General features: G+C 43.1%; 1 protein-coding gene across 1 annotated transcript; it reads left to right on the forward strand.

Moving 5' to 3' along the window:
• LOC136678378 (NACHT, LRR and PYD domains-containing protein 12-like) lies at window positions 1-25,543 on the forward strand. Its single transcript, XM_066656432.1, has 12 exons — window positions 1-50; window positions 1,574-1,687; window positions 2,604-2,717; window positions 3,365-5,305; window positions 6,205-6,378; window positions 7,765-7,938; window positions 10,022-10,195; window positions 13,308-13,478; window positions 19,823-19,993; window positions 21,771-21,944; window positions 23,841-23,887; window positions 24,999-25,543. Exons 1-12 carry the CDS (start codon window positions 1-3, stop codon window positions 25,541-25,543), a joined length of 3,849 nt encoding a protein of 1,282 aa, XP_066512529.1.
• The last annotated feature ends 150 nt before the right edge of the window (window positions 25,544-25,693 follow it).

The raw sequence follows: 25,693 nt of genomic DNA on the forward strand, positions 1-25,693 counted from the left end.
ATGGAGGCTCGAAGCACAACAGACTTCAGCAGTGGAACCTGTGACACCAAGTGAGTTAGCAATTATCAATAATATAAATGAGCAATTTGTTATATTTCCACAAATAGGAGCAATTTTCAAAATAATAAAGATAATTTTTTACCATTACATTCATTTTCACCTTAAACTTACATTGCACTTTCCTGTGACTTAGTTAACAGTGGTCTTTGCTGTCACTGCACTGCACCATCTGCCAACTTGTATTTTATATAAACCCCAGTAGATAAACAGACTCATGTGTCTCTTGTTGTCATGTAAACAAAACAGTACTTCCACAGGAACCAGTCTCCATTCCTGTGTTCTATGGGACACAAGGACCTTATTCCTGATTTGTAGATGTGGTGCTAGTCACTGCTTGTTTGAATAAAGGTAACTGAGCTGAACTCTGTCAATTTTATCTTCAGTTAGTTCAAAATGCAGCAGGCAGAGTGCTCACTAGAGCTAGAAAATCTGACCATATAACCTCGATTCTGTCGTTCCTAAACTGGCTACCTGTAAAATTTCACACTGATTATAAAATACTCCTCTTAGCTTATAAACCTCTAAATGGTTTAGGCCCACAGTATCTTACTGAACGTCTCATACCCTATCTCCCATCACATACACTTCGTTCACAGGACGTTCATGTACTCTCTGTTTCTCACATTATGAAAAACACTGCAGGAGGAAGAGCATTTTCTCACAAAGCTCCTCAACTCTGGAATAGCCTCCTGTTACTGTTCGGGGCTCAGACACACTCTCAATCTTTAAATCTAGATTAAAAACCTACCTTTTCAAACAAGCTTTTGGCTCTCCCTTGTCTGCTTTCTTTCTCCTGTCTCTCTCATACCTCGAAATGTCCTGCTGCTCTCCAGGTGCTGCCCTGATCCAGCCCCTGACACTGTGTATTCTGTACAAGATCTTGGCAGCATCACACTTGACCTTGCAGAGATGATATTTTATCCCAAATTAACTCTGCACCTGCTTTTACCTTTACACAGAATCACTGACCACATCCTCCTCCCTCAGACTCATATATCACTAATATTTTACTTTCACATTACTATAACTCATATATCTCTGTCAGGTTCATTTTTACTTCTGTTCTCTGTTGTGTCTCCGGTGACGACCCAAGGAGGATGGGTTCCCCATACGAGTCTTGGTTCCTCCCAAGGTTTCCCAATGCGCTGAGGGAAGAACACACAAGCAGTGACCCGAGACAAAGTTTGAACCTACAACCTCAGGACGCTGGAGCTGTGCGACAGAGACACTGCCTGCTGAGATCTGTCTTCACCGCTATGTTTCCATTGTCTCTCTGTGGATGTCACAATATCTTCAACTAAATCAGGAAAACACTGAACTGCAGGCCCCTTAGATACATTTCTAAAATCCAAAGGACAAAATCTTGGTGTAATTTCAGACTGGTTAATTATCTTTGATCATGACTGACAGTAATGATGCTGATAAATAGAACAATTCTTCCAAATATGACCCTTAGCTTTCACTAAATATCCACACTGAACTCATTCTCATTTCTCCACTTTATTTATTTCAGACGGCAGACGTTCAGAGCAGAACCTCCAGAGCCCAGTGGTGTGTCTATGAAGAGCAATGACTCAATGGTGGTTCCTCTTATGTTCAGTAATAAAGGAACCTGTACTGACCCAAGGTGAGACACAAAAACAGCACATCTTCACTTCTTACTTTGGTGTACACTGCTGCTTTGCTGCAAGACTTTTTTCTTTGATGCAGTTGTTGCTGTTGAATACAGTCTTCATGTTTGAAGTGTCTGTAGGGATGGGCAAAAGACAATAATTGAACTGACAAAACATTTGAGCCTGGTTTTTGCCATGTGAGCTGAAAGGAAACCTTATTCTTAATGACCCAGGTTATTCTCCATTGAGTAAATTAACCATAGATTTATAAAGACCAGTTCAGATCATTTCCTACTGCTTTTATCACTGGCATTAAACCAATACAAAAAAAGGCATTAAAACAATACAAAAAAGGATTTTTGTGGTGTTCCACATGGTTCAGCCAAAGATGTTAATTTATACATTTCCATTCCTACATTCATTCATTCCTGTTCTGTCATCAGTTCATCCTGTTTAAGGCCATGGTGTGAATCACGGTGCACTAGTCAGGAACACGGCCCCAGTCCATCACAGACACTCACACTTATGGACACTTTTAAACAGCCTGTCCATCTACCATCGTGTGGACTGTAGTAGGACACTAGAGCACCCTGAGGAAACCCTGACAGGAGGGCGACAGGCAGATCACACCACACTCCTCACAGACTGTCACCTGAAGGTGTGTCTCAAACCCAAACCCCAGGAAACTGGAGCTGTGTGACAGAGACACTCCCTGCTGCTCTACTGCATCCTGTTATACATTTCCATTCTTTCTGAAAATCAGTGATTGAGACCTGTCATCAGGCTTCAAGGCTATGTTTCCAATATCTCTCTGTGGATGTTTTAGTATCCTCAACTTAATTAGGAAATATACTGAATACTGGATGGTAGACCTCTGTAGAGTTCAGTTCAATTATTAAACTAATCTTTCTCATTTCCCTTATGTTTCAGACAGGAGACATTCAAAGCAGAATCTCCAGAGCCCAGCTGTGTGTCTATGAAGAGCGACATCTCGATGGACCATCCTCCAGTTTCCAGTAATAAAGGAACCAGCACTGATCTGAGGTGAGTATTTTTCTTTGTGGGAATCTTCAATAACTAAATCAGGAAATATACTGTATATGGAGCTCTAGGCTTCTCTTTGTATTATTTTTTAGCTTTTATTTGGTGATGCACAATACGTCGGGGCCTGATATATTTTTTGCTGATATGTGGATTATTTTAGTTGATGTTATTGCTGCAGTATTGGAATTTTAGGTGATATTACAACCGATAATGTAGACCCCCCACCCTGGATGTTTTTGGTGCTTGCACAAACGCACTGGTGTCTAGTGTGTGGAAGATTATACACATTTTCTGCAGAGAACCGTCTCTGGGATTCTCCATCATTATAACAGATGTCAGATGTGTTAAAATACCAGTGTCACTCAGTTACACACATATATAGCGGTGTAAACAACACACACCCACCCACACACACACACACACACTGGTTTAAATGAAAGAAAAATACTCTCAACCACCACAGAGTCATTCAGTATCTGAATTTATTACTGAAACACACTCACTCAATCATTCCTTCTGCCCTTTTCTCCTCTCTCTCCCTCTAGCTCTAGGAGGGATGTGCTGCTCCAGGGTGGTTCCAGGTGTGGAGTGTGTGAGCAGATTCAGACAGATCCAGTCTCTATCACCTGTGGACACTCTTTTTGTAGACAGTGCATCAGGAGCCTTAGGGACCAGTCTGTCCACTCAGGAGACTTGACCTGTCCCAGAAGGGGGTTTAAAACAAGCTCTATTCAGTTTCCACACACGGAGGAGTCCATGGAGCTGGATGAATACAAACCAGTGGATGACGTACTGCTCAGTGTCTCAGAGAGAAACAAAATCAGCCTGAAGAACAAGTACGAGAGCTTATTTGAGGGATTCAAAACACAAGAGAATAAAATCCTCCTGAACATGGTTTACACTCAGCTCTACATCATCGAGGGAGAGAGGGAAGGAGTGAATGAGGAACATGAAGTTTTACAGATTGAAAAACATAGAAAACATCAAGACGACATTCCAATCAGCTGCAATGACATTTTTGTGCTTGAGGGAAATGAAAGAGACAAAAAAGCCAAAAACCTCAGAAGTGTTTTGACTAAAGGCATTGCTGGCATTGGAAAAACTGTCTCTGTGCAGAAGTTCATTCTGGACTGGGCTGAAGGAAAAGCCAATCAGGATATAGAGTTCATGTTTGTGCTTCCATTCAGAGAGCTGAACCTGATTAAAGACAAACAGTACAGTCTTCATGGACTTCTGTGTGACCTCCATCCTGAGCTCCAAGGTCTGGACACAAAGGAATATGACGTGTGTAAAACTGTGTTCATATTTGACGGCCTCGATGAAAGCAGAATTCCACTGAAGTTCTCAGAGTGTGAGAAAGTGTCAGACGTGACCAAGGTGTCTTCAGTGGACGTGTTGATGGCAAACCTCATCAAAGGAGACCTGCTTCCCTCTGCTCACATCTGGATAACCTCCAGACCAGCAGCAGCCAATCAGATCCCCTCTCAGTACATCAGCCGTGTGACAGAAATTCAGGGATTCAATGATCCACAGAAGGAGGAGTACTTCAGGAAGAGGATTAGTGACCAAGACCAAGCCGACAGTGTCATCTCCCACATTAAGACGACGAGGAGTCTCCACATCATGTGCCACATTCCAGTCTTCTGCTGGATCTCAGCAACTGTGCTTCAGCGAATCATGAAACAAGGGACCACAGAAATCCCTAAAACTCTGACTGCAATGTACTCACACTTCCTGCGCACTCAGACAATCATGAGGAAGGAGAAGTATGAGGAGGAAAATGAGAGAGGAACTCGACAGGAACTGCTGAGGTCCAACAGGAAGATGTTTCTGAAACTGTCTGAACTGGCTTTCAAACAGCTGATGAAGGGCAATGTGACGTTCTATGAAGACGACCTGAGAGAGTGTGGGATTGATGTCACTGAGGCCTCAGTGTACTCTGGGATTTGCACTGAGATCTTTAGGGAGGAGTCTGTGCTTTACCAGAGGAAGGTTTACTGCTTTGTGCATCTGAGCTTTCAGGAGTTCCTGGCTGCTTTCCATATGTTTCGATTTATGAACAAGAACAATGAAGAATTGAATGTGTTGAGTTCTCTAAACAGAGAGTGGTCTGACAGTGATTCACTGGACGAGCTGCTGGAGGGAGCTGTGCGTACAGCTTTAAAGAGTAAGACTGGACACCTGGATCTGTTTCTCCGTTTTCTGTTGGGCATCTCACTGGAGTCCAATCAACAACTCCTGCAGGACCTACTGACACACACAGTGAGCAGCTCTGAGAGCATCAAGAAAACAGTTCAGTACATCAAACGCATAATAACATCAGAGGATCTTCCTTCTGACAGATCTATCAACCTGTTCCTCTGTCTCACTGAAATGAACGACTCCTCTTTATCCAGTAAACTTCAGGAGTATCTCAAATCAGAGAAACACTCAGATAAGAAACTGTCTACTGGAGAGTGTTTAGCATTAGCCTACATGCTCGTGAACTCAGACGAGGTGCTGGATGAACTGGACTTGAGGAAGTACAACACCACTGAGAAGGGTTATTGGAGTCTGATCCCAGCTGTGAGCAACTGCAGAAAGGCCGTGTGAGTGTTGTTTCTATATGTTTTTTTTTAAAAATATATTCCAGTGTTGTTGTTGACTGAGATAAGTTTCCAGATTGTTTTACTGTGAGTAGACGTTCCTCACTGTGTGTATAATTAGGATGTGATAAATAAAATGAATGAGACATTACAGAACAGGTGGAGTTTGATGAACATGGATAAGACTGATGTCTTTCTCTTGTTTTCTCTCACTCACACTGTACCTCACACAAATCCCCCAAGTTTATAAAAGCAGTATTTTCCTCAAGTCTGATCATTTTTATTCCTGTGAGGCTGAATTTCAAGGAGTGTTCAGATTGTAGTTGTTTCCTTGGGTTAGACCAAATATGTAAATTCATACATTGTTATAGTTTAGTCCTGGTTTGGTCCTGAACCAAATATGTATTTTAAAAAAAAAGCGATGATGTATGACGAATGCCCTGTAAAGGACTGGCGCCCCCTCCAGTGTGTATTCCTGCCTTGCGCCCAATGATTCCAGGTAGGCTCTGGACCCACAGCGACCCTGAACTGGAACTGAACTGAAGCGGTTACAGATAATGAATGAATAAATGTGTGACGTATGTAAGCGACGCATGTATGACATTAGTTTTGTCGTCTGAACAATGCCCCGCACTGAGCTTAATGCACTTCTTGGGGCTGTGTACCTGGTGGTATTTTTTCCAACTGGAAACACAACAAGATGTGGTCAAATGGATAAAGGACTCAAAACAGCACCTGAAATTCCTCCACTTCACAGAATAAAAAAGGAGTTGCTGCTTGTTTGGTGAGCACCTGTGTCGAAAGGAAGCATTCACATTTGCTCTAACAAACCAAACTAACAGACAGTTCCTCACCTTCACGTTTTTTACTGTATTATGCACTGTGTTTACATTGTGTTGCAGATTGTCTGGCTGTAAGCCGACCATGAATTCCTGTGAAACTCTCTGCTCTGTTCTGAAATCACCAAACTCACCCCTGAAAGAGCTGGAGTTCAGTGAGACTGAGCTGCAGGATTCAGGAGTGAAGCTGATCTCTGAGGCACTGAAGAGTTCACACTGTAAACTGGAGACTCTCAGGTGAGATTTTGGATGAATGTCCATGTGGATAATGAGTGTATTCTCCTGCTCTGATTGGCTGTAGTTTGCCCTCGAAAAGTTTAGGCCATTGTTTTTACATCCATAAGTTTGAGAAATTTTACTATTTGTGTTTTTACTATATTCTATTTGTAAACTGAAATTTATTCCCAAAAGAAAACATTATTCTCAGGCACAGAGACAGAGAACCATTCCTGCAGAGCAGAAATCAGAGTAACAGCATTTTACCAGTGATGATGATGATAATAATAATAATAATAATAATAATAATAATTTGCGGCACAGTGATACAGCAGGTAGTGTCGCAGTCACACAGCTCCAGGGACCTGGAGGTTGTGGGTTCGAGTCCCACTCCTAGTGACTGTCTGTGAGGAGTGTGGTGTGTTCTCCCTATGTCCGCCTGGGTTTCCTCCAGGTGCTCCGGTTTTCTCCCACGGTCCAAAAACACACGTTAGTAGATGGATTGGTGACTGTAGATGTGAGTGTGTGAGTGTGTGTTGCCCTGTGAAGGACTGGCGCCCCCTCCAGGGTGTGTTCTTTCCTTGCACCCAGTGATTCCTGGTAGGCTCCAGACCAACTGCAACCCTGAACTGGATAAGGGTTACAGATAATGAATTAATAAAGTAATAATAATAATAATAATAATAATAATAATAATTAATATGCTGCATTTCAGAAAATCTATGATGATGATAAACATGTGATATGTGCTACAGTTCTTAAATGCATTGAGAAAAGGAAAAAGGGAGAAAAAAGTTTTCCTTGATTATTTTGACACATTTCTTCACAGGCCTAACACGGTCAGTGCTCCATTTGCAGTTCTCTAAAAAGTTGTGATAGAGCACAACACCATAGTTTATCTGTGAAAGGAAAATGGAAATGTGCTACAACACACTGAAGATGTTAACAGAGTTAATAAAGTAATGATATTAATGCTGTTGTTAACAGAGGGACTACTACGACTACATAAGACACGACAGAAGACGATCAGTTCAAGGAAGGACTAGAGACTAGACCCTGGGCTAAAGTGAGACTAAGACCAGTCACTCACTCCCCTGCTCTTATGTGTGTATTCTCCTGCTCCAGCCGACTGTAGTTTACTCTCACTCTGTTTCTGTTTGTGAAAGAAGAGTGAAGAGTGTTTAGTTTAGAGTGAAATTCCATGTGGAAATAGAATGTAAATAGCACTAAAATATTCAGAATAACATTCAGAACAAATGTTCAGATTGAGCTCATAATGTACACACCCCTGAATAATTAATATTGGAGAAATACTGATGTATGAAAATCTCATAATTCCTGATTCACATGAGTCTGAATTTCACATTCTCTATTTTAACTTCACTTTCTCCTGTATTTACCTTGCAGACTCACAGACTGTAAATTCACCCTGATTTCCTATGAAAGTCTCTGCTCTGCTCTGAACTCACCAAACTCACCCCTGAAAGAGCCGGGCCTCAGTCAGACTGACCTGCAGGATTCAGGAGTGAAGCTGGTCTCTGAGGGATGGAGGAGTTCACACTGTACACTGGAGATAATCAGGTGAGATTTCTGTGTGTTACTGAATAGAAAAGGTTTGTAGAAACAGTTTTTGCTCTAGTTTTACACAAAACATTTAACCCTCCTGTTATGTTAATTTTTTAGGAACAGCAATGATGTTCCCGGGTCAAATTTGACCCGGTGCAATTTTAATTATTCAAAAGATGTCTGAAACCAAAAAAATCCTATCAAGCAGTGTGAATATGTCATTACTAACTCCATTACTAATTATTCAATCAATATTTAGTGCAGTGGTGTTCCTTACCTCTAACAGGTAATGGTTCAATTAGGATAATTCACTCGTTTTACATAAAAAAAAAAAACATTTAACATTTCACCACTTTATTACTTTTGAAAGACTGGCTGTCGATTCATCCTTTGACTTATAGAGCCCAGCCAGGATGAGGAGCCCCAAATATGCATCTAAATGTGTTTTATTTAACGTTACACTTATATAGCACCATTCTAGAAACCCAAGGACACTTTACAATCAACACTCAACATTCCATCTACACACACACACACACTGGTGAGAAGTAGCAGCCAAACGCACAGCATACTCTCAACCAGGAATGACCGTTCACCTGGAGGACTGCATCGGGCACTACAGACATTCATTCACATACACACTTATTCACTCACACACCAGGAAAGTTATGAGAGAAGCCAATTCACCTAACCTCCATGATTTTGGACTGTGGGAGGAAACCAGAAACCCCGGAGGATTTGTCATTCATTCATTGTCTGTAACCGCTTATCCAGTTCAGGGTTGCAGTGGGTCCAGAGAAACCCACACAGACACAGGGAGAACACACCACACTCCTCACAGACAGTCACCCGGAGGAAACCCACACAGACACAGGGAGAACACACCACACTCCTCACAGACAGTCACCCGGAGGAAACCCACACAGACACAGGGAGAACACACCACACTCCTCACAGACAGTCACCCGGAGGAAACACATGCAGACACAGGGAGAACACACCACACTCCTCACAGACAGTCACCCGGAGGAAACCCACACAGACACAGGGAGAACACACCTCACTCCTCACAGACAGTCACCTGGAGGAAACCCACACAGACACAGAGTGAACACACCACACTCCTTACAGACAGTCACCCGGAGGAAACCCATGCAGACACAGGGAGAACACACCACACTCCTCATAGACAATCACCCGACTCGAACACCCAACTTCCAGGTCCCTGGATCTGTTTGACTGCGACACTACCTGCTGCACCACCGTGCCGCCCCAGTATCAGAATCATTAAAATCAGAATTTAGCTCAAGATGGTCTTCGTCTTCAGACACATCCTCCTCTATATCACTGTCATGATCAATGATGACTTCCAGAGCCTCCTGGACTGTCATTCTTTTGCTTTGGCTGCTTATTTTGTAAAGGTTTGCCTGACACAATGTAACACATGCAGAGAATCTTTTATGTTTTGTCCCTCCCCTGTTGAGTGTCCACTGAATATGGGTGAAGTTTTCCAGCTGTAACATAAAGGGTTCATCTCCCTGTGTCTGTGTGGGTTTCCTCCAGTGACTTTGATTTCATCCCACAGTCCAGACACACATGTTGGTGTGTGTGTGTGTGTGTGTGTGTGTGTGTGATGTCCCTGCCATGCTCCCAGTGATTTTTTATTAAGACTCCGGTCCCACCGTGACTCTGATCAGGATGAAGCTGTAACTGACATTTAACAAAGGCATCTATTCCTTCATTCACTGGTTATTTTGGTGACATTTAGAGCAGACTATAGTTATTTTCCACTGAGACTAGTCCTCAACACTGTCTTCATCTGACTGTAACTCTTTCTTCCCCTGTTTCTGCCTCCTGAAGTGAGAGGGAGTTTAAAGAGAGTTTAATTTTGGGGGTGAAAGTTCATGTGGAGAAGAGAATACAAACAGTGCTGAAAATATTCAGAACAATATTCAGAAAAAATGTTCAGACTGAGTCTGTTATTAATGCCCCTCTGAATAATGTAAATAATGGAAAGTATTATTTTACTCATTAAATTGATTCTGAGTCTGAAATCCACATTCTGTTTGAACTGTGCTGTATTTACTTTGCTTTGCAGACTGAATGTGTATAAACTCACCATGAATTCCTGTGAAGTTCACTTCTCTGCTCTGAAATCACCAAACTCCTCCCTGAAATTGCTGGACCTCAGTCACACTGAGCTGCAGGAATCAGAAGTGAAGCTGATCTCTGACCGACTGAAGAGTTCAAACAGTAAAGTGGAGATACTCAGGTAAGACAAGCTTTTTATCTTTTAATTTCTGACAGAAATGTTTGAAAGTGTTTGAAATATCAGATTGTGGAGGTCTGACGGCATGGCTCTGCTGCTTCAGCTTCATGATTCACTTTATATTTTACACACAGCACATGTTCACTCTGTTCTTATTCTTATTTCATATTTTATGGGTCATTTTATTGAATGTGTCTCATCAAACCACACTCTCCAACACTATTTACTGAGATCTTCCACATGGATCTGGATTTATGGAGCTGTCAGTTCAGGAACGAGACGAAGGGACTGAAACACATGCAGAGATGGAGATTTATTAAACAAGTAACGGGAACAAGAAATAAACAAAGGGAGCACAAATGACACAGACACAAAATGAAGGAAAAACCAGGGACACAGAGAGGAGCTTATGAAGGAAAACACGATAGGAAACACCTGTGAACGCTCAGGACTCACAGGTGCAGGGCGTGGCTAGGAAACGAGCGGAAAAGACACATGGCAAGAAAAACAGAACTGAACACGTGATCAAAACATGACAAAGGACATAAACACAGGAGAACAGTCACAGATTATAACGGGAGCTAATAACAGGGGCAGCCGTGGCCTTGAGGTTAGAGAAGTGAGCATGACGCTGGAAGGTTGCTCCTTAAATTTTTCAAGGAAAAGTTCATTCACAGATGAAGTGCCCTTAAGCAAGGCACCTAACCCCTGAACTAATCCCCGGGCACTGAGGTGGTTGGCAGCCCCCTGCACTGGTTGTGTGTGTGTTCACTGCCCCTAGTGTTTGTGAAGAATTGCTCACTAGTGTGTGTTTGTGTGTTCACTGCCACAGATGGGTAAAATGCAGAGAAGTAATTTCCCTAAGAGGATCAATAAAGGTGTTTCTTCTTCTTCTAATTTAGTTCCTGAAAAGAGTAAATAAATGAGGTGTTCTGTAAATGTTCTCCCACTGTTTACAAAAACAAACCTTTTAAAACAGTGTGTTTTTTTAAATCATATACATTTCTTTCTTGTCATCTGACCGGTAAAATACGAATCATTTACATATAACCGAACCGCTGTTATTCTTTTTCATGCCCTGTGTGCCCACACGTCCTAAAACAACAGTGTTCGTCTGCTGGCCACATTTGTGGATCAGGCTGCATTTATATTTTACGACAGAGTTTTAGGGCCATAGCGTTGAAAAAAAAACAAGATTCCGAGATTAAAGTCAGAATTCCGAGAAAAAAAATCTTGGAATAATTCTGAGAAAAAAACTCGGAATAATTCGGTGCACGAACCCAGGGCATGTAGTTTCACATGATACAATTTCTAAAAACTAAAGCCTTGTGCATGGGCGCCGGAGTTCTACTCACTCTGGATCCATCATTTTCGTGTTCATTAATTGTATCATGTGAAACTACATGCCATGGGTTCGTGCACCGATTCAGGGTTTAAACACTAATCACACTGTGGTCCTGATGTGGAAGAGAACTGAGTGTTTATTCCTGAAATCTATACCATAGCATGACTTAAGCAACACACTGCATTCCACAGTTACACTGTGTCTGCTCCATTATACGCAGCGAATTATTCCGAGTTTTTTTCTCAATCGTATCACTGTTTTTATAGCATTGTAGAATTAACGGTGTAGCGAGCAAATTAAGAGATAGAACACGAAAAGAAAAACTCCCCCAACCTCCTCCACCATTTATTTTATTTATTCATTTATTTTATTAACACTTCATTGTCTTTGAATGGTAGAGACACAGGTGAAATTTTACTGTACCAATTATAAATAAATTAATACACAATTAATGCTTTGAGTTTGATGCCAGAATCATTCCACTGTCATTAAACAGAAGAACCCCTTGGCTATCAACTGTATCATTTTGCTAAAATGCGTATAAATAATCATAAATATACGTAAACATATAAGATAAGCAGTGCGTGTTTTGCTCATTAAAGTGATTTGAAATTAAACATTATCATAATAACTTGTTAATTTTAGTCCAATATATTATTTAATTTCTCCGTAATAAAAAACCATGTTGTGCCTAAACGTGCATTCGGATTTGAAGCGCTGATGGATTTACCATCAATTTCCAAAGCGCAAATAGCTTGACTCCAGTGAATCACCTCAGGGAAAACCCTTTTCTCCTCCATAGCAATGAGGAATAGCCTCAGAGACGGCTGTAGAATATAGTCCCCTTCTTGCCGTGTGTACAATTGTTTCAGAGTGTGGTTCTAAACCCGTCCTGCTCTGAAACTAACAGCTCTGACAACAGTGACCTTACAAGAGCAAGTGGAAAAACATCAAAGTGAACACTTTGTATTTACGTGTCTTGAGTTGCCTTGACGACGGTTTGAGAAAAATAAAAAGACTGACCATTTTTCTGTTTCTTATTCTTTGTGAATTTATGTTTTGTTTAAAAAAAAATTTTGGATTTGGAGAATGACATGAAAATCAAATAACCATCTGTTTTTCATTGTTTAATATCTGATTAATAAAAAAAGAATGAACAGAAGGTACATGGACCCAGACGGAGGTGTTTATCTGTTCAGTCTAATCTCCAGTCTGATCAAATTCTCAAAACATTCACAAAGTATCACTTAGTACACGTTTGTTAATCCAGACCACGCCCACAAAGACTGAAACGGGGCGAGGTGAACTCAGAAGTCTTTGGGGAGGAGTTGAAGGTGTCTTATGACTGCGTATCAAACCAGAAGAAAATCACTGGGCACAAGGCAGGAACACACCCTGGAGGGGGCACTGTAAATGTTGATGTCTGCACCTACACATCATCAGCTGATTTTTCTCAGGGGAGTGTTTTACTGTAATCAAACACCACACACAACTCAGAACTGACACATTCAGAACTCACACAGGTTCAGTAAAGATTAGTGAGTCGTTCTGTACCACATTCACACACCGTCACAAACTGTAGCTGATTCTGACCTCACTTTTCTGAGTGACGTTAGAGAAATGAGGCAGTTTGTGAGAAAAGAAAACACAGTGACGTTTCTCCTTCTGTCACTGAGCGTGATGTTCCTAGCCAGGTCAATATATGAAGGAGAACCTGTTCATGAAATGTTCCTGTAAATATTCAGTGAGTAATGTCCCCTCTCTTTACAGACTAACTGTGTGTAAACTTGGGGAAAAGTCTTGTGAAGATCTGGGCTCAGTTTTACTGGTGAACTCCTCCCTGAAAGAACTGGACCTCAGTAACAATGACCTGCAGGATTCAGGAGTGGAGAAGCTCTCTGCTGCACTGAAGAGTTCACTCTGTAAACTGGAGACACTCAGGTCAGTTCTGTCAGTTCAGACTTGATTTTTAATGCTTCACCAACATTAGTTTTATCGATCTTAGTGTAACCCACAGTTAACTATGGTTGTAACTAAAGAATTATTTTTGATCTTGTAAAACACAAAAAGAGTTTTTGGTTAATAGTTGTGTTTTGTTTATAGTGAATTATTGTCATGGTCAGCAATTAAAGAGTTAACCCCCCTTTCTGAGAACGGGGGTATCGCTCTTAGCCAATGGGTTGCTGCCAAACGGCGCATTGTCCCGCCCACTGCTTTTGCCTCCAAGTGCGGGCCTTGCTCTCTCTTTTCCGGCTGCAGTTTCAGTGTTGAGCGGGCTTATTGAACAAATGTGACAGAGATTGGCTGAAAAAAGAGAGTTAGATTAGAGGCGGCCCCATTTTTGTGCTGCTGCGCTGTCCACTTGTGAGATCGGTGAGCAAACTGTTTTCTCTGTCTATAGTTAATTTGCAGTTTCATGAGTTTAGTGCGAGTAAAATGTTCCTAAGGGTGATTAAAGAAATTGTTTATATTGTAAATTGTAAATGTGAGTGAAATGGTGAATGTTTAAACTCTTAAGAGTAGCGTTAAACGACTCTTCATTCAATTGTGAACATGGTTAATGTTACAGAAAGTGCTAACAAGTTGTGAGTTGTGATTGATTGATAACTCATTGTGATTTATGACGCTGTCGTTGACAGGTCAGGTTTATTTTTCCTTGGTTTTATTTTAATCGTCGCTTGATGCGATTTGGATCATTCCATGATGTGATGGCGAGCCCACCCCACAGATGAGCCGGTTAACCTTTTCCTGTGCTGCCCTGCACAGTGCGGTAGGCCAGCTACAACAAGGACCTCTGCTGCACCATTCTGCACCTGCTGTCCCTTCTTCTCCCCTCCCCCCACACACACGTACACAGACATTCCCTTGGATTTTTGGATGCTTTGCTAGGAATTTTAAGGACTGCTTTCGGACTCTACACATTCCACACAGCAGGTAGTGGACTTGGTATGGACAGGTTGGATCCATCCCTCCAAAGTGAGGTTTTGTTGCAACAGTTGGTGAGATCAATGCAATTTGAGATTTATTTAGTTGAAGTGGTTTTATTATGAACTGAAGCCTATGGTAAATCAGAAAGGTGCACCCAAATAAGTTGAAAGTATTGATAACTGTGATTGTGATTGAATAGAACTATTGGTACCAAAAGAGAACTTTTATTTAAGAGAAAAAATTATTTTATATTATTTGCTCCAAATATTTTATTTATTGTTTTGTTTTGTCTAAATACACAAGCCAGGCATGTACAAAAACATTAGGTTATGCATATAACCACTGTTCCCTGAAGAAGAGGAACGAGGTACAACACAAACTGTATGGGATATTATGCCTCTTCCATATCTGGCTGAAGACACCTCTAATCACGCCTGTAAGGCAGATGACGCATAGTGACGAGGGCATAGTGACGCCCCTCACCTATAACCTCTGGACACTAGCGTCTCTCTTCAGTTCAAGATGTTGATCTTCACCGAGCTAATAGTGAAGCGGGGCAGCCCATGTTGTACCTCGTTCCTCTTCTTCAGGGAACAGTGGTTATATGCATAACCTAACGTTCCCTATCAGTCGATTCACTCGGTACAACACAAGCTGTATGGGATCTAAATTCACGCCCCGAGAAACAGACACCGAACCAAGAAAGCAGCCTAGTGCATGTTAGACCCTATAGAAAGGACAGCATGAGCTACCGAAGGGGCCAGCACATCCAGGCGATAAAAACGAACAAATGTATGAGGTGATGCCCAGCTAGCAGCAGCACAGATGTCTCCAACTGGGACACCCTTAAAAAGAGCCCAGGATGTAGCTATTCCTCTTGTGGAATGAGCCCTCACCCCCTCTGGTAAATCCATACCTTTGCTGCTGTAAGCTATAGAAATAGTTTCTAAAACCCAGTGAGAGACACGTTGTTTAGATAAAGGCTTGCCACGAACTGGGTTAGCAAAACAGACGAAAAGCTGGTCACACCTACGGAAATCCTGAGTACGATTAATGTATGTGCGCAGTGCCCGCACGGGGCAGAGCATGTGTAGTCTTTGCTGCACCTCAGATGTAAATGGAGGAGGAGAGAAAGAATTTAACTCAAAAGCCAGTGAGCTGTAAGACATAGGCAACACCTTTGGCACATATGTTGCATTAGGACACAGAGTCACCTTAGTGTCCCCTGGTGCAAACTGAGTACAAGAAGGGTGCACTGACAGTGCGTGGAGGTCACCCACCCGTTTTGCAGATGCTAAAGCTAGGAGTAGAGCAGTCTTATATGAAATGAACTTGATGTCCACAGACTCCAGTGGCTCAAAGGGAGGTGCACATAGTGCACCAAGTACCATACACAGGTCCCAGTGAGGAACAGTAGGTCTAGATACAGGCTTTAGGCGCCTCACCCCCTTCATGAAACGTATGGTTAGGGGGTGTGCTCCTCGTGACAACCCACCAAAGCCCTCATGACAGGCTGATATAGCTGCCAGATAGACTTTTATTGTTGAAAAAGAGAGCCCTCGTTCAAATAACTCCTGAAGGAAAGTTAAAATATCAACAATGGAACATTGGAAAGGGACCAATTCCCTCTCCTGTCACCAAAGCTCAAATGCATGCCATTTAAATGCATACAGACCTCTTGTAGAGGCTGCTCTTGCACTCTGAATAGTGAGAACTACATTGGAAGGTAAGCCACGAGCCATTAACATTGACCTTTCTGCGGGTAAGCGTGGAGACACCACAACTCCGGTCGAGGGTGAACTATTTCTCCACCTGCCTGAGACAGGAGGTTCTTGTGAAGAGGGAGAGGCCAAGGGTCCCCTGCAAGGAGACTGGTTATCTCTGCGTACCATGGTTTCGATGGCCAGCAGGGGGCTACAGGAATTAGGGAAAGGTTTCCCTGGCGCATTCTCTCCAGTGTTGGCAATATAAGAGCTACTGGCGGAAACGCATAGAGAAGAGTGTTGGGCCACGGGTGTGCCAGCGCATCCACTCCCAGGGGCGCGCTGTGGTCCGTTAGAGAGAAAAACAGAGGACAATGCCCGTTTTTTCTGGATGCGAAGAGATCTACGTTGGCCCTGCCAAACCAATCCCATATCTGCATTGCCACCAGAGGACTGATTCTCCATTCCCGTGCTGAAGGGCCCACTCTGGAGAGGAGGTCTGCCCCCAGGTTCAGGTGACCTGGTATATGCGTCGCCCTGAGTGACAGAAGGTGGAGACTGCTCCACAACAGAAGGGTCTGGGACAGCTTCAACAGAGGAAGGGAACGTGTCCCCCCTTGCCTGTTTATATAAGACACCACAGTGGTGTTGTCTGTCCTGACTAGGACATGCTGCCCACACAGAACGGGGAGAAAGTGCTTTAAAGCTAGATGAACCACCAGTAGCTCCAAGCAATTCATGTGGTGTGAGCGTTGAGCCAGAGACCACGCCCTCTTCACCGCAACCTGGTCGCACACTGCCTCCCAACCCGTTAGGGACGCGTCCGTCGACACCACTTTGCGAAACAGAACTCTGCCTATCGGCGAGCCCTGACACAATAGGCGGGACTCCCTCCAAGGGGACAACGCTGTCATGCATGCTCTTGTCACAACTATCCTTTTCCCTAATTGACACGAGGCAATCAAGCGATGGAATAAGAGCCAGCGCTGAAATGCCTGCATTAGAAGTAAACCTAGCAGAACTACCGCTATTGCAGAAGCCATCTGGCCCAACAGCTGGAGAAACTGGCGAACGCGCAGTTTGCGTCCCTGCTGAAACTGAGCGAGGCCGTAACGAAGCGCCCATATTCTGCGCTCTGACAGACATGCTCGGCCGGAGAGCGAGCATATTTCTAACCCCAGAAAAGAAAGTTTCTGACTGGGGATTAGAGAGCTCTTCTTTAAATTGACCAAAAAACCCAGCTGCTTCAAATGAGAAAGCACAGCGTTTGTATCTGTCCGAGCTTTCACTTCCGACCGCGCTATTATAGCGAGGTCGTCCAAATACGCGAGCATGCGCACTCCTCGCCCCCGCAGCGGGGCGAGAGCTGCTTCCATACACTTCGTAAAAGTGTGAGGAGCTAGAGAAAGCCCGAACGGGAGAACGAGCCACTCGTACGCCACTCCCTCGAATGCAAACCTCAGATACTTTCTGTGATCTGGATGGATTGCTATATGAAAATATGCGTCTGTGAGATCTATGGACGTGAACCAGTCCCCCGGGCCAATCGAGCGAAGGAACTGGCGCAGAGTTAGCATTTTGAAAGTGAAAACTCTCAAATGCTTGTTTAGCACTCTCAGATCCAAAATTGGACGAGCCCCTCCGTCCTTTTTCGGCACAACAAAGTAACGGCTGTACCAGCCCTTTCGTGATTCGGTCTGAGGCACCACTCTTATTGCCTCTTTGCTGAGGAGATTTCTTATCTCCTCCTTGAGGACCGCTGCAGCACTGCCTGATACTCGGGTGAACACCACGCTGGAAAAGCGGAGAGGGGGAATTCGAAATTGTAAACGGGACCCTACACACACTGTCCTTTCTACCCAAGGAGAGACTGCGCATGTGCGCCACTCTGCTGCATGAGCTGCGAGTCGGCCGTGATAACAGGGGAAATTTTTGTGGGGAAATGAGGCCCTCCTGTGGCTGAGCTGGGGAGCATACAGAATGCTTCCTCAGGCTCACTAATGCCAGATCGTTTATTGTTTTGCTTGAAACAGACACCTTTGAAACAGACACCAAACTGACAGACACTGCCTGCCTGAGCACGGTAAACCTTATCCAGCTGCGAGGAGGAAAAACGGCAGGGCTTAGAGGGAAGCACGGCTGGTCCTGCTACCCCTAGGTTGTGTGATGGGGCGAGATAAGCTGCTAGTGACGGCTGCATGGGAGGGGGGTTCAGCAGACCTGTCTCCTCCGCCCCCTCTATGTCGAGAAATGGAGCGAAACCCGGAACCGCCGTACGGGTCGACAGTGGTTTAGCCCATGAGGACTTTAGCTCGGCGATGAAGTCCGGAAACAGTGGGAGACAGTGTTTCACCGCTGTCAGGACCGGGGAAGGAAAAACCCAGAGAATCTCGTAGCCGCTTTGGTTGTGTGAGGAGCGGGCCACTGGACGTCCAGTTTCTGAGCAGCACGGCGATAAAGGGAGATAAAGGACGTGTCCGCCTCGTCCTGTTTCCCCCCTGAAGCGACTGCAACAAGAGGAGCCGGTAGGTCCTCCTGCTCGTCCTCGGAGAGACCGTGCTCATCTAACCCGAGATCAAAAGGGTCGTCATCCTCGAGTTCAGCTGCGGGCTCGGGGATCCGGGGCTTCATTAAGAGAGCAGGTGACTGCGAACCCATTTCACACACGTCCCCCAGACTCTCCATGTGCTCAGCCCAATTAATACACGGCTCACCCACTGCTTCAGCCTCTTCAGCGTCCGAGTGAGAAGGCTCAACTTGTTCGGAAAACGGGATCCTCACAGTCCAACGCTGCTTGTCCGAGAATTTTTTTCAACAAACGACACCCTGCGCTCCAGGGTAGAACGTCTGAGCCGGTGACAGAACTCGCATGCCTCAGGCTGCAGTAAGGCCCTCCTAGCATGAACGATTCCCAGGCAAACTGGGCACGCATCATGTAGGTCCATCTCATGAATAGTGAACCCACACCCTTGAGGACAAGGGCGGGGGACTTTCCTGCCATGGCGGGTAGCTGCTTGCGAGCTCATTTAGATAGCCGTTAGCAAAACTAAATGGGCTAGCACCGAGACTAGGCAAAGCAAGCTCAAGAGAAGAAAGCAAAAGATGATTCCTAGATTATAATTCACTACTCACAAAAATCAGATCATCTTCTCCTACATTATCTCTGCTCTCTGAACACTTCAGGACTCCACTTCTGGAGTAACAGTCAACAGCAGACTCTCCCCATGGTGATATTATCAGTCATACAGGCTATGAACCAGCGCAGAGGTTTATTATTATAGTGATATACAGACACTGACTCTTTGGTTTTTATCTTTTAATGTGTTCTACACAGAGTCTGATCAGTGTAATGTAAAAGATCAGACTGAACTCTGTTATTCCTAAAGTTATCTTGTTATTTGAGGCATTTCTCTTTAGCTGCTGTAAGAGGTTTCTGTGAAGCTTCAGTTCTGTTCTGTTAAACTGTGTGTTTTAATGTTTAAATGAAGCATTTTCTCCCCCCACTGGTGTAAAAATGAGTCGCAGTGGGATTTTTTACTTTGTTTTTGTTGTTGTTTGTTTGTTTCTCCTCTAAAAAAAATCAACATGTCTTTCTTAATCCTTTCAGAAATGTTCCTGTAACTATTCAGTGAGTACTGTCCTTTCTCTTTACAGACTAACTGTGTGTAAACTTGGGGAAAAGTCTTGTGAAGATCTGGGCTCAGTTTTACTGGTGAACTCCTCCCTGAAAGAACTGGACCTCAGTAACAATGACCTGCAGGATTCAGGAGTGGAGAAGCTCTCTGCTGCACTGAAGAGTTCACTCTGTAAACTGGAGACACTCCGGTCAGAGTTCTGGGATTTTATTCTTCATTTTCTACTCCTCACAAACATTACTTTATACATTAAAAATAGAAAATAGTTATTTTATAAGCTCTAGTATACAATATTAAGGAAAAGACTGGATTACTAGATTATAATTTACATAATGTAATATATAATGTATGATGTGCAATTATTTGTCATTGTATAACATACAATGAAATTTGTCCTCCGCATTTAACCCATTTGTCTCACACACACACACACACACACACATACCCTAGTGCACTAGGGGCTGTGAACACACAACCAGAGCGTTTGGGGTTCAGTGCCTTGCTCAAGGACACTTCAGCTGTGGATGTTCCTGCTGGTCCTGGGGATTGAACCAGCAACCTTCCTCTACCAAGCCCGGTCTCTAACCATTAGCCAAGGCTACATTCCATTGGGATTAAAACCCAGCACAAGTACTTTTTAATGTGTATCTGTGTCTGTAAAAGGAAACATATGGCGTCACATCAATGTCAAATATAGAGGACGCAGTAACACCAGGTGGAACATTTAAATCTGTAGCTTTTTAAAATTGTGTTAGTTAATCGCAAATGTGAAAAACCCATGAGCAGAGAGAGAGAGAGGAATTGCGCTCACACACAGATCATAATCTCACTCTCAAACTGTCTGTTTTCTTATTTTCAAATGGTGTTTTGTCCTCTTCATTTTAAATGTTTTGAAATGGAAGGGTTTGTGACAGTTAGGGGGTGGGGTCAGGGCAGTTTCTCTCAGTGAATGCTATTGGCTGATGTCTCCTGGTTCTGTGACTGCCTCATACACTGTGTATGTCCCTCCTACTGGGAGAAGCCTTCTACAGAAAAACAAACATGGAGGATGTGTACCATGGTTATTTGTGTTTCGTTTTGAAACTGGGAAAATGTAAAATAGGAGACTACTCAGTATACAAAATTATTTAGAGAGTATGGTTCCAAGGCCGTCCCTCAGCGTCTCTGTGCAGTGAGAGCGGGTGGAATATGAAGTAATGTAGCTGGTGAACGAATCAATTCTTTGATCATCTGGAAGTACAACTTGAGCATCGACTCTTGGCAAATGATTCAGAGAATCAACCTCACTGTCGACAGTTTTCTAACGCCTTCCTGCAGTAAACATTATTTCCACATGTTTATCACATATTACTATGATCTGAACCCACTGTAGACAATTGAATATGACCTTATCTCGACTCTGTTTATCCATGTTGCTGTCCCGGGGAAAACAGCAGCTCTGCTACTCCCAGTAAGAGGGACATATACAGTGTATGAGGCAGTCACAGAACCAGGCGACATCAGCCAATAACATTCACTGAGAGAAACTGCCCTGACCCCGCCCCCAAACGGTCACAAACCTCCCATTTCAAAACCTTTGTAAAAGAATAATATTAGGATCATAACTTAAACAGGGAGGTCAGGGTATAGAAACCTTTACTGGATTAATGTGTGTATATTTACTTCTAGTAATAACCCCTCTGTGGGACACTGCTGTGATAATGTTGTGTTGTGATTTGATTTCATTTCTTAGTCTTAGTCTAAATGTCTTAGATTTATGAAAACAAACATTCAGGTCTTTTTTAAAATTATGTTAAAATTTTTTAAAACTTTTTTATAACTTTTACCTTTAGATTTTAACCTGTTTGAGATTGAAGTGTTTTTGTAAATTAAACAGGATTTGGTGTTTGTTGGTTTGATTCTAAACAGCAGCTTGTTTTGCTCTGAGTAAATACCACATCTCTCTCTCTCTCTCTCTGTCTCTGTAGATTGTCTGGTTGTTTAATTACAAAGGAAGGCTGTGCTTTTCTGGTTTCTGCTCTGAGCTCAAACCCCTCACACCTGAAAGAACTGGATCTGAGCTACAATCACCCAGGAGACACAGGAGTGAAGCTGCTCTCTGTTAGACTGAAGGATCCACACTGCAGACTGGATGCACTCAGGTACGGACAGCTTTCTGTATTTGTGTGTGTTCAGTTACTGATGTCATCTGCTGTTACTGTATTTCTATAAAGCTCTACAGCTCATTGTTCCTTCTTCATTTAGCCTCTGCTCTGCTCTAGTAGTATTTAATGGTTAGAGTATCACCCTTCACCGCTCTGTATCCACTGTTCAGTGTGTAACTGTTGTCAGGCTGAAGGCTTGTGAGACACTGAAGTAAAACTAAGCCCCATATAAAACAGTCTCTTTATGTGGATTGTAGACTATCTCTAGAAGAGTCTTCAGAAATGTACATTCAGTGTTTAGGGAAGTACAGGAGTACTCTGGTACAACAGTTCTACGACCTCAATGCTGAAACACTTCAGACTGAAAGATCCTCTACTGCTGCTGCATCCTGAAACTGAGTCGACTAGTCCATCATTATCTCTGTATTCCTATCATTTCCGGGCGTCTAAATGAGTTGGGATCAATGGACAACAGATTGAAGAGCAGACTTTAATACCCAGAGTGGTGTCATCAGTCATACAGGCTACAAACCAGAGCAGAGCTTTATTTATTATAGTGATATACAGACTTTGACTCTTTGGTTATTAATATTTTAATTCATCATCAGTTTTGTTCAACTGTGTGTTTTGTTTTTCCTGAATGATCCTGATCAGAGGTCACACAACCGCTTGGTGAAGTAGAATGGTATAAAATGGACAGTAGAACTCACTGCTGTGTTTAACAGTGAAAGTAAGAGCATTTCTCACAGGACTGGGACTAAACAGCTGTGTGGTCTTTAGAAAACCACTGCTCAGTGTTAGAGATTAATCAGAAAACAAGACTTTAGTTCACTATGGAGCATAAAGACTGGACTCTGGAGCAGTGGAGAAAGGTCATGTGATCTGATGAGTCCAGACTGACCCTATTCCAGAGCGATGGGGGTGTCAAGGTCAGAAGGGAAGTGGATGAAGTGATGCCCCCGTCATGCCCCGTGCCCCCCTGTACAAGCCTCTGGAGGCAGTGTTATGATCTGGGGGTCTTCAGTGAGTCAGGTCTAGACTCAGCAGTGTTATGATCTGGGGGTCTTCAGTGGGTCAGGTCTAGACTCAGCAGTGTTATGATCTGGGGGTCTTCAGTGGGTCAGGTCTAGACTCAGCAGTGGTGTGTGGCAGTAAAATGAAGTCCACTGAGGACCTGAATGGACTGAATGACCAGGTCATCCCAGCAGTGGATTGTTCCAGGACGAGACCAAGATTCATCAGGCTCAGATTGTGAAAGAGTGAGGAATCATTTTCACACATGAACTGACCACCCCAGAGTCCTGACCTGAACCCACTGAGAGTCTTTGGGATGTGCTGTAGAAGACTTTACGGAGTGGTCCGACTCCGGCAGCTCTGGAGCAAATAAATGTTGTGATGTTGTAGAAGGTTGTAGAAACAGAGCCGTGGTGAATGTGGAGCATAATCAAAGCTAAAGGTGGTCCAGTGAAATATTAGTATGTGTGAGTTGTGTTGGTCGGGCAGTGTAGGGGTCTGTGATGAAATGGTCAGTGAGAGCAGGTACAAGGCAGAAGAACCTAATAAATGAGCAGCTGAGTGTAGGATCTAGAAAGGGTTTAATGGAGCAGTTGTAGAAGAGCGACTCTGCTGCATTTTTCTGTGTTGAAGGCTGAGAGGAACAGAGGGAAATGGAGGAAATGAAACACAGAGAAAGAGAAATAGAATATTTCTCTGTGATAAAAAGACAGAGAGGATGAAACACCACAGATGATGATCTTTCTTCTGTTTCCAAAAATGATATCAATGAATGATGCTGTAATGAAGCTGAATGTGGGGCTGAGAGAGAACAGTGAGAACACACACCACTCAAACACAACCACAACTCACAACTGTGTGTGTGTGTATGTGTTGTAGGTTGGAGCATGGAGGAGAGATCAGGATTAAACCAGGACCAAGAAAATGTAGGTTTCTCTCTCTCTCTCTCTATGATGATGATGATGATGTATTTGAAGACATTGTGAGATGATTATTTTCTTTATTAATTGTAATATTTTCTGCTGATTGTAAACAAAGTGGAACAAAAAAACATAAACCTCTTTCTCTTTGATACTCTATTTTTCATTATCAGTCTCTTTAATTTTTGAATCTCTCTCTTTCCTCTGGATACTCACTATCTCTTTCTATCAGTCTTTTTGTCTTTCTCCCTTTCTCTCTCTCTCTCTCTCTCTCGTGCTCTTTTGCTTTTTCTGTTTCTGTCTCTTTTCCTTTTCTCTCCTGCTCTTTTTCTTTACATTCGTTGTGTCTCATTTTGTGTTGTTTGTGTGTTGTGTAGGTACCACTTCAGAATAAGACTTCACTTATAAAGGTTTATAAATGGTTTAAATTCTGTTTATTAACAGTTATGTTGTTAACACATTAATAATCAGTTATAACACAGATATAAAGGGCACCAGTGACCTGTTGTTTGCCAAATAGTGAACCCACATCCATCTACAGTTAAACCTCAGATCTTGCCGAATACTGACCTCACTGTGTTTCCTCCATCAGTCGACATTAACCCCGTCAGCTCCAGCACATATTTGTTAATGAGTTTAACCCTTTAATGAATTACCCACCACCAGAATGTCTTTTTCTACTTTAATGATAATGTGGTGAACCTTAATATGTGAAATGACTAAACTCACATTCTCAGGTCTGAGCTTATTCTTTACCTCCACATTTTCAAGTTCTCTCACACTTTCAGTATTAGACACAAAAGAGTTCACTGTCATACTTCCTTTCTCTGTGTTACAAAGGATTATTAATCACTTTTAAAGTGTTCACAGCATAATTAATAACCATGTAACAACAGGCTTTTTAACCATTTATGAACCTTTTAGTTTATTCTTATTTTAATGTGGTACCATTTTATGTCTAATTGTGTGTGTCGTGTGTCTGATTGTGTGTGTCGTTCTTGTGAGTGTGTGTGCCGTGTGTCTGATTGTGTGTTATGTCTGATTGTGTGTGTGGCATGTGTCTGATTGTGTGTGGGCCAGGTGTCTGATTGTGTGGTGTGTATCTTGTTGTGTGCAGATGCCTGTGAGCTCATACTGGACCCAAACACAGTGAACACACACCTCTCTCTTTATGAGGGGAACAGGAAGGTGAATCGTGTGAAGGAGAGACAGTCGTATCCTGATCATCCAGAGAGATTCAGTGTCTGGGACCAGGTTCTGTGCAGAGAGAGTCTGACTGGACGCTGTTACTGGGAAACTAAGTGGAGTGGGGGAGGGGTTTACATTTCAGTGGTGTATAAATCAATCGGGAGAAAAGGAGTCAGTGATGACTGTGGGTTTGGAGAGAATGAAAAGTCCTGGAGTCTGATCTGCTGTAATAACAGTTACTCTGTCCGTCACAATAATAACAGCACTGCTCTCCCTCCTCCTCCCTCCAGATCTAACAGAGTAGGAGTGTATGTGGACTGTCCGGCCGGCACTCTGTCCTTCTACAGCGTCTCCACTGACACACACACACTCACACACTTAAACACACTCACCACCACATTCACTGAACCCCTCTGTGCTGGGTTTCATCTTTGGGGTTCAGACTCCTCAGTGAGTTTGTGTCAGATAAAATAGTGCTGTGTGTGATCTATTTTTTTTTCTATATCTGTTTTGATTGGTCTTTTCTGTCAAACGAGCTGCTGCTTTAAAATGTGAGGAGAATCACAAAAGACGATGAAACAGAAATGAAGCTTAGTTTGTAAAAGAAAGCGAGCAGAGAGACTC

This window comes from Hoplias malabaricus, chromosome 2, assembly GCF_029633855.1.
Source record: "Hoplias malabaricus isolate fHopMal1 chromosome 2, fHopMal1.hap1, whole genome shotgun sequence".
NCBI lineage: Eukaryota > Metazoa > Chordata > Actinopteri > Characiformes > Erythrinidae > Hoplias > Hoplias malabaricus.

Excerpts from the sequence above, each read along its gene's own strand:
- LOC136678378 (XM_066656432.1), top strand. The coding sequence starts at position 1 with ATGGAGGCTCGAAGCACAACAGACTTCAGCAGTGGAACCTGTGACACC. Across the intron at positions 6,379-7,764 it reads TGTAAACTGGAGACTCTCAG|ACTCACAGACTGTAAATTCA; the intron begins GTGAGATTTTGG and ends TTTACCTTGCAG. Across the intron at positions 13,479-19,822 it reads TGTAAACTGGAGACACTCAG|ACTAACTGTGTGTAAACTTG; the intron begins GTCAGTTCTGTC and ends TTCTCTTTACAG.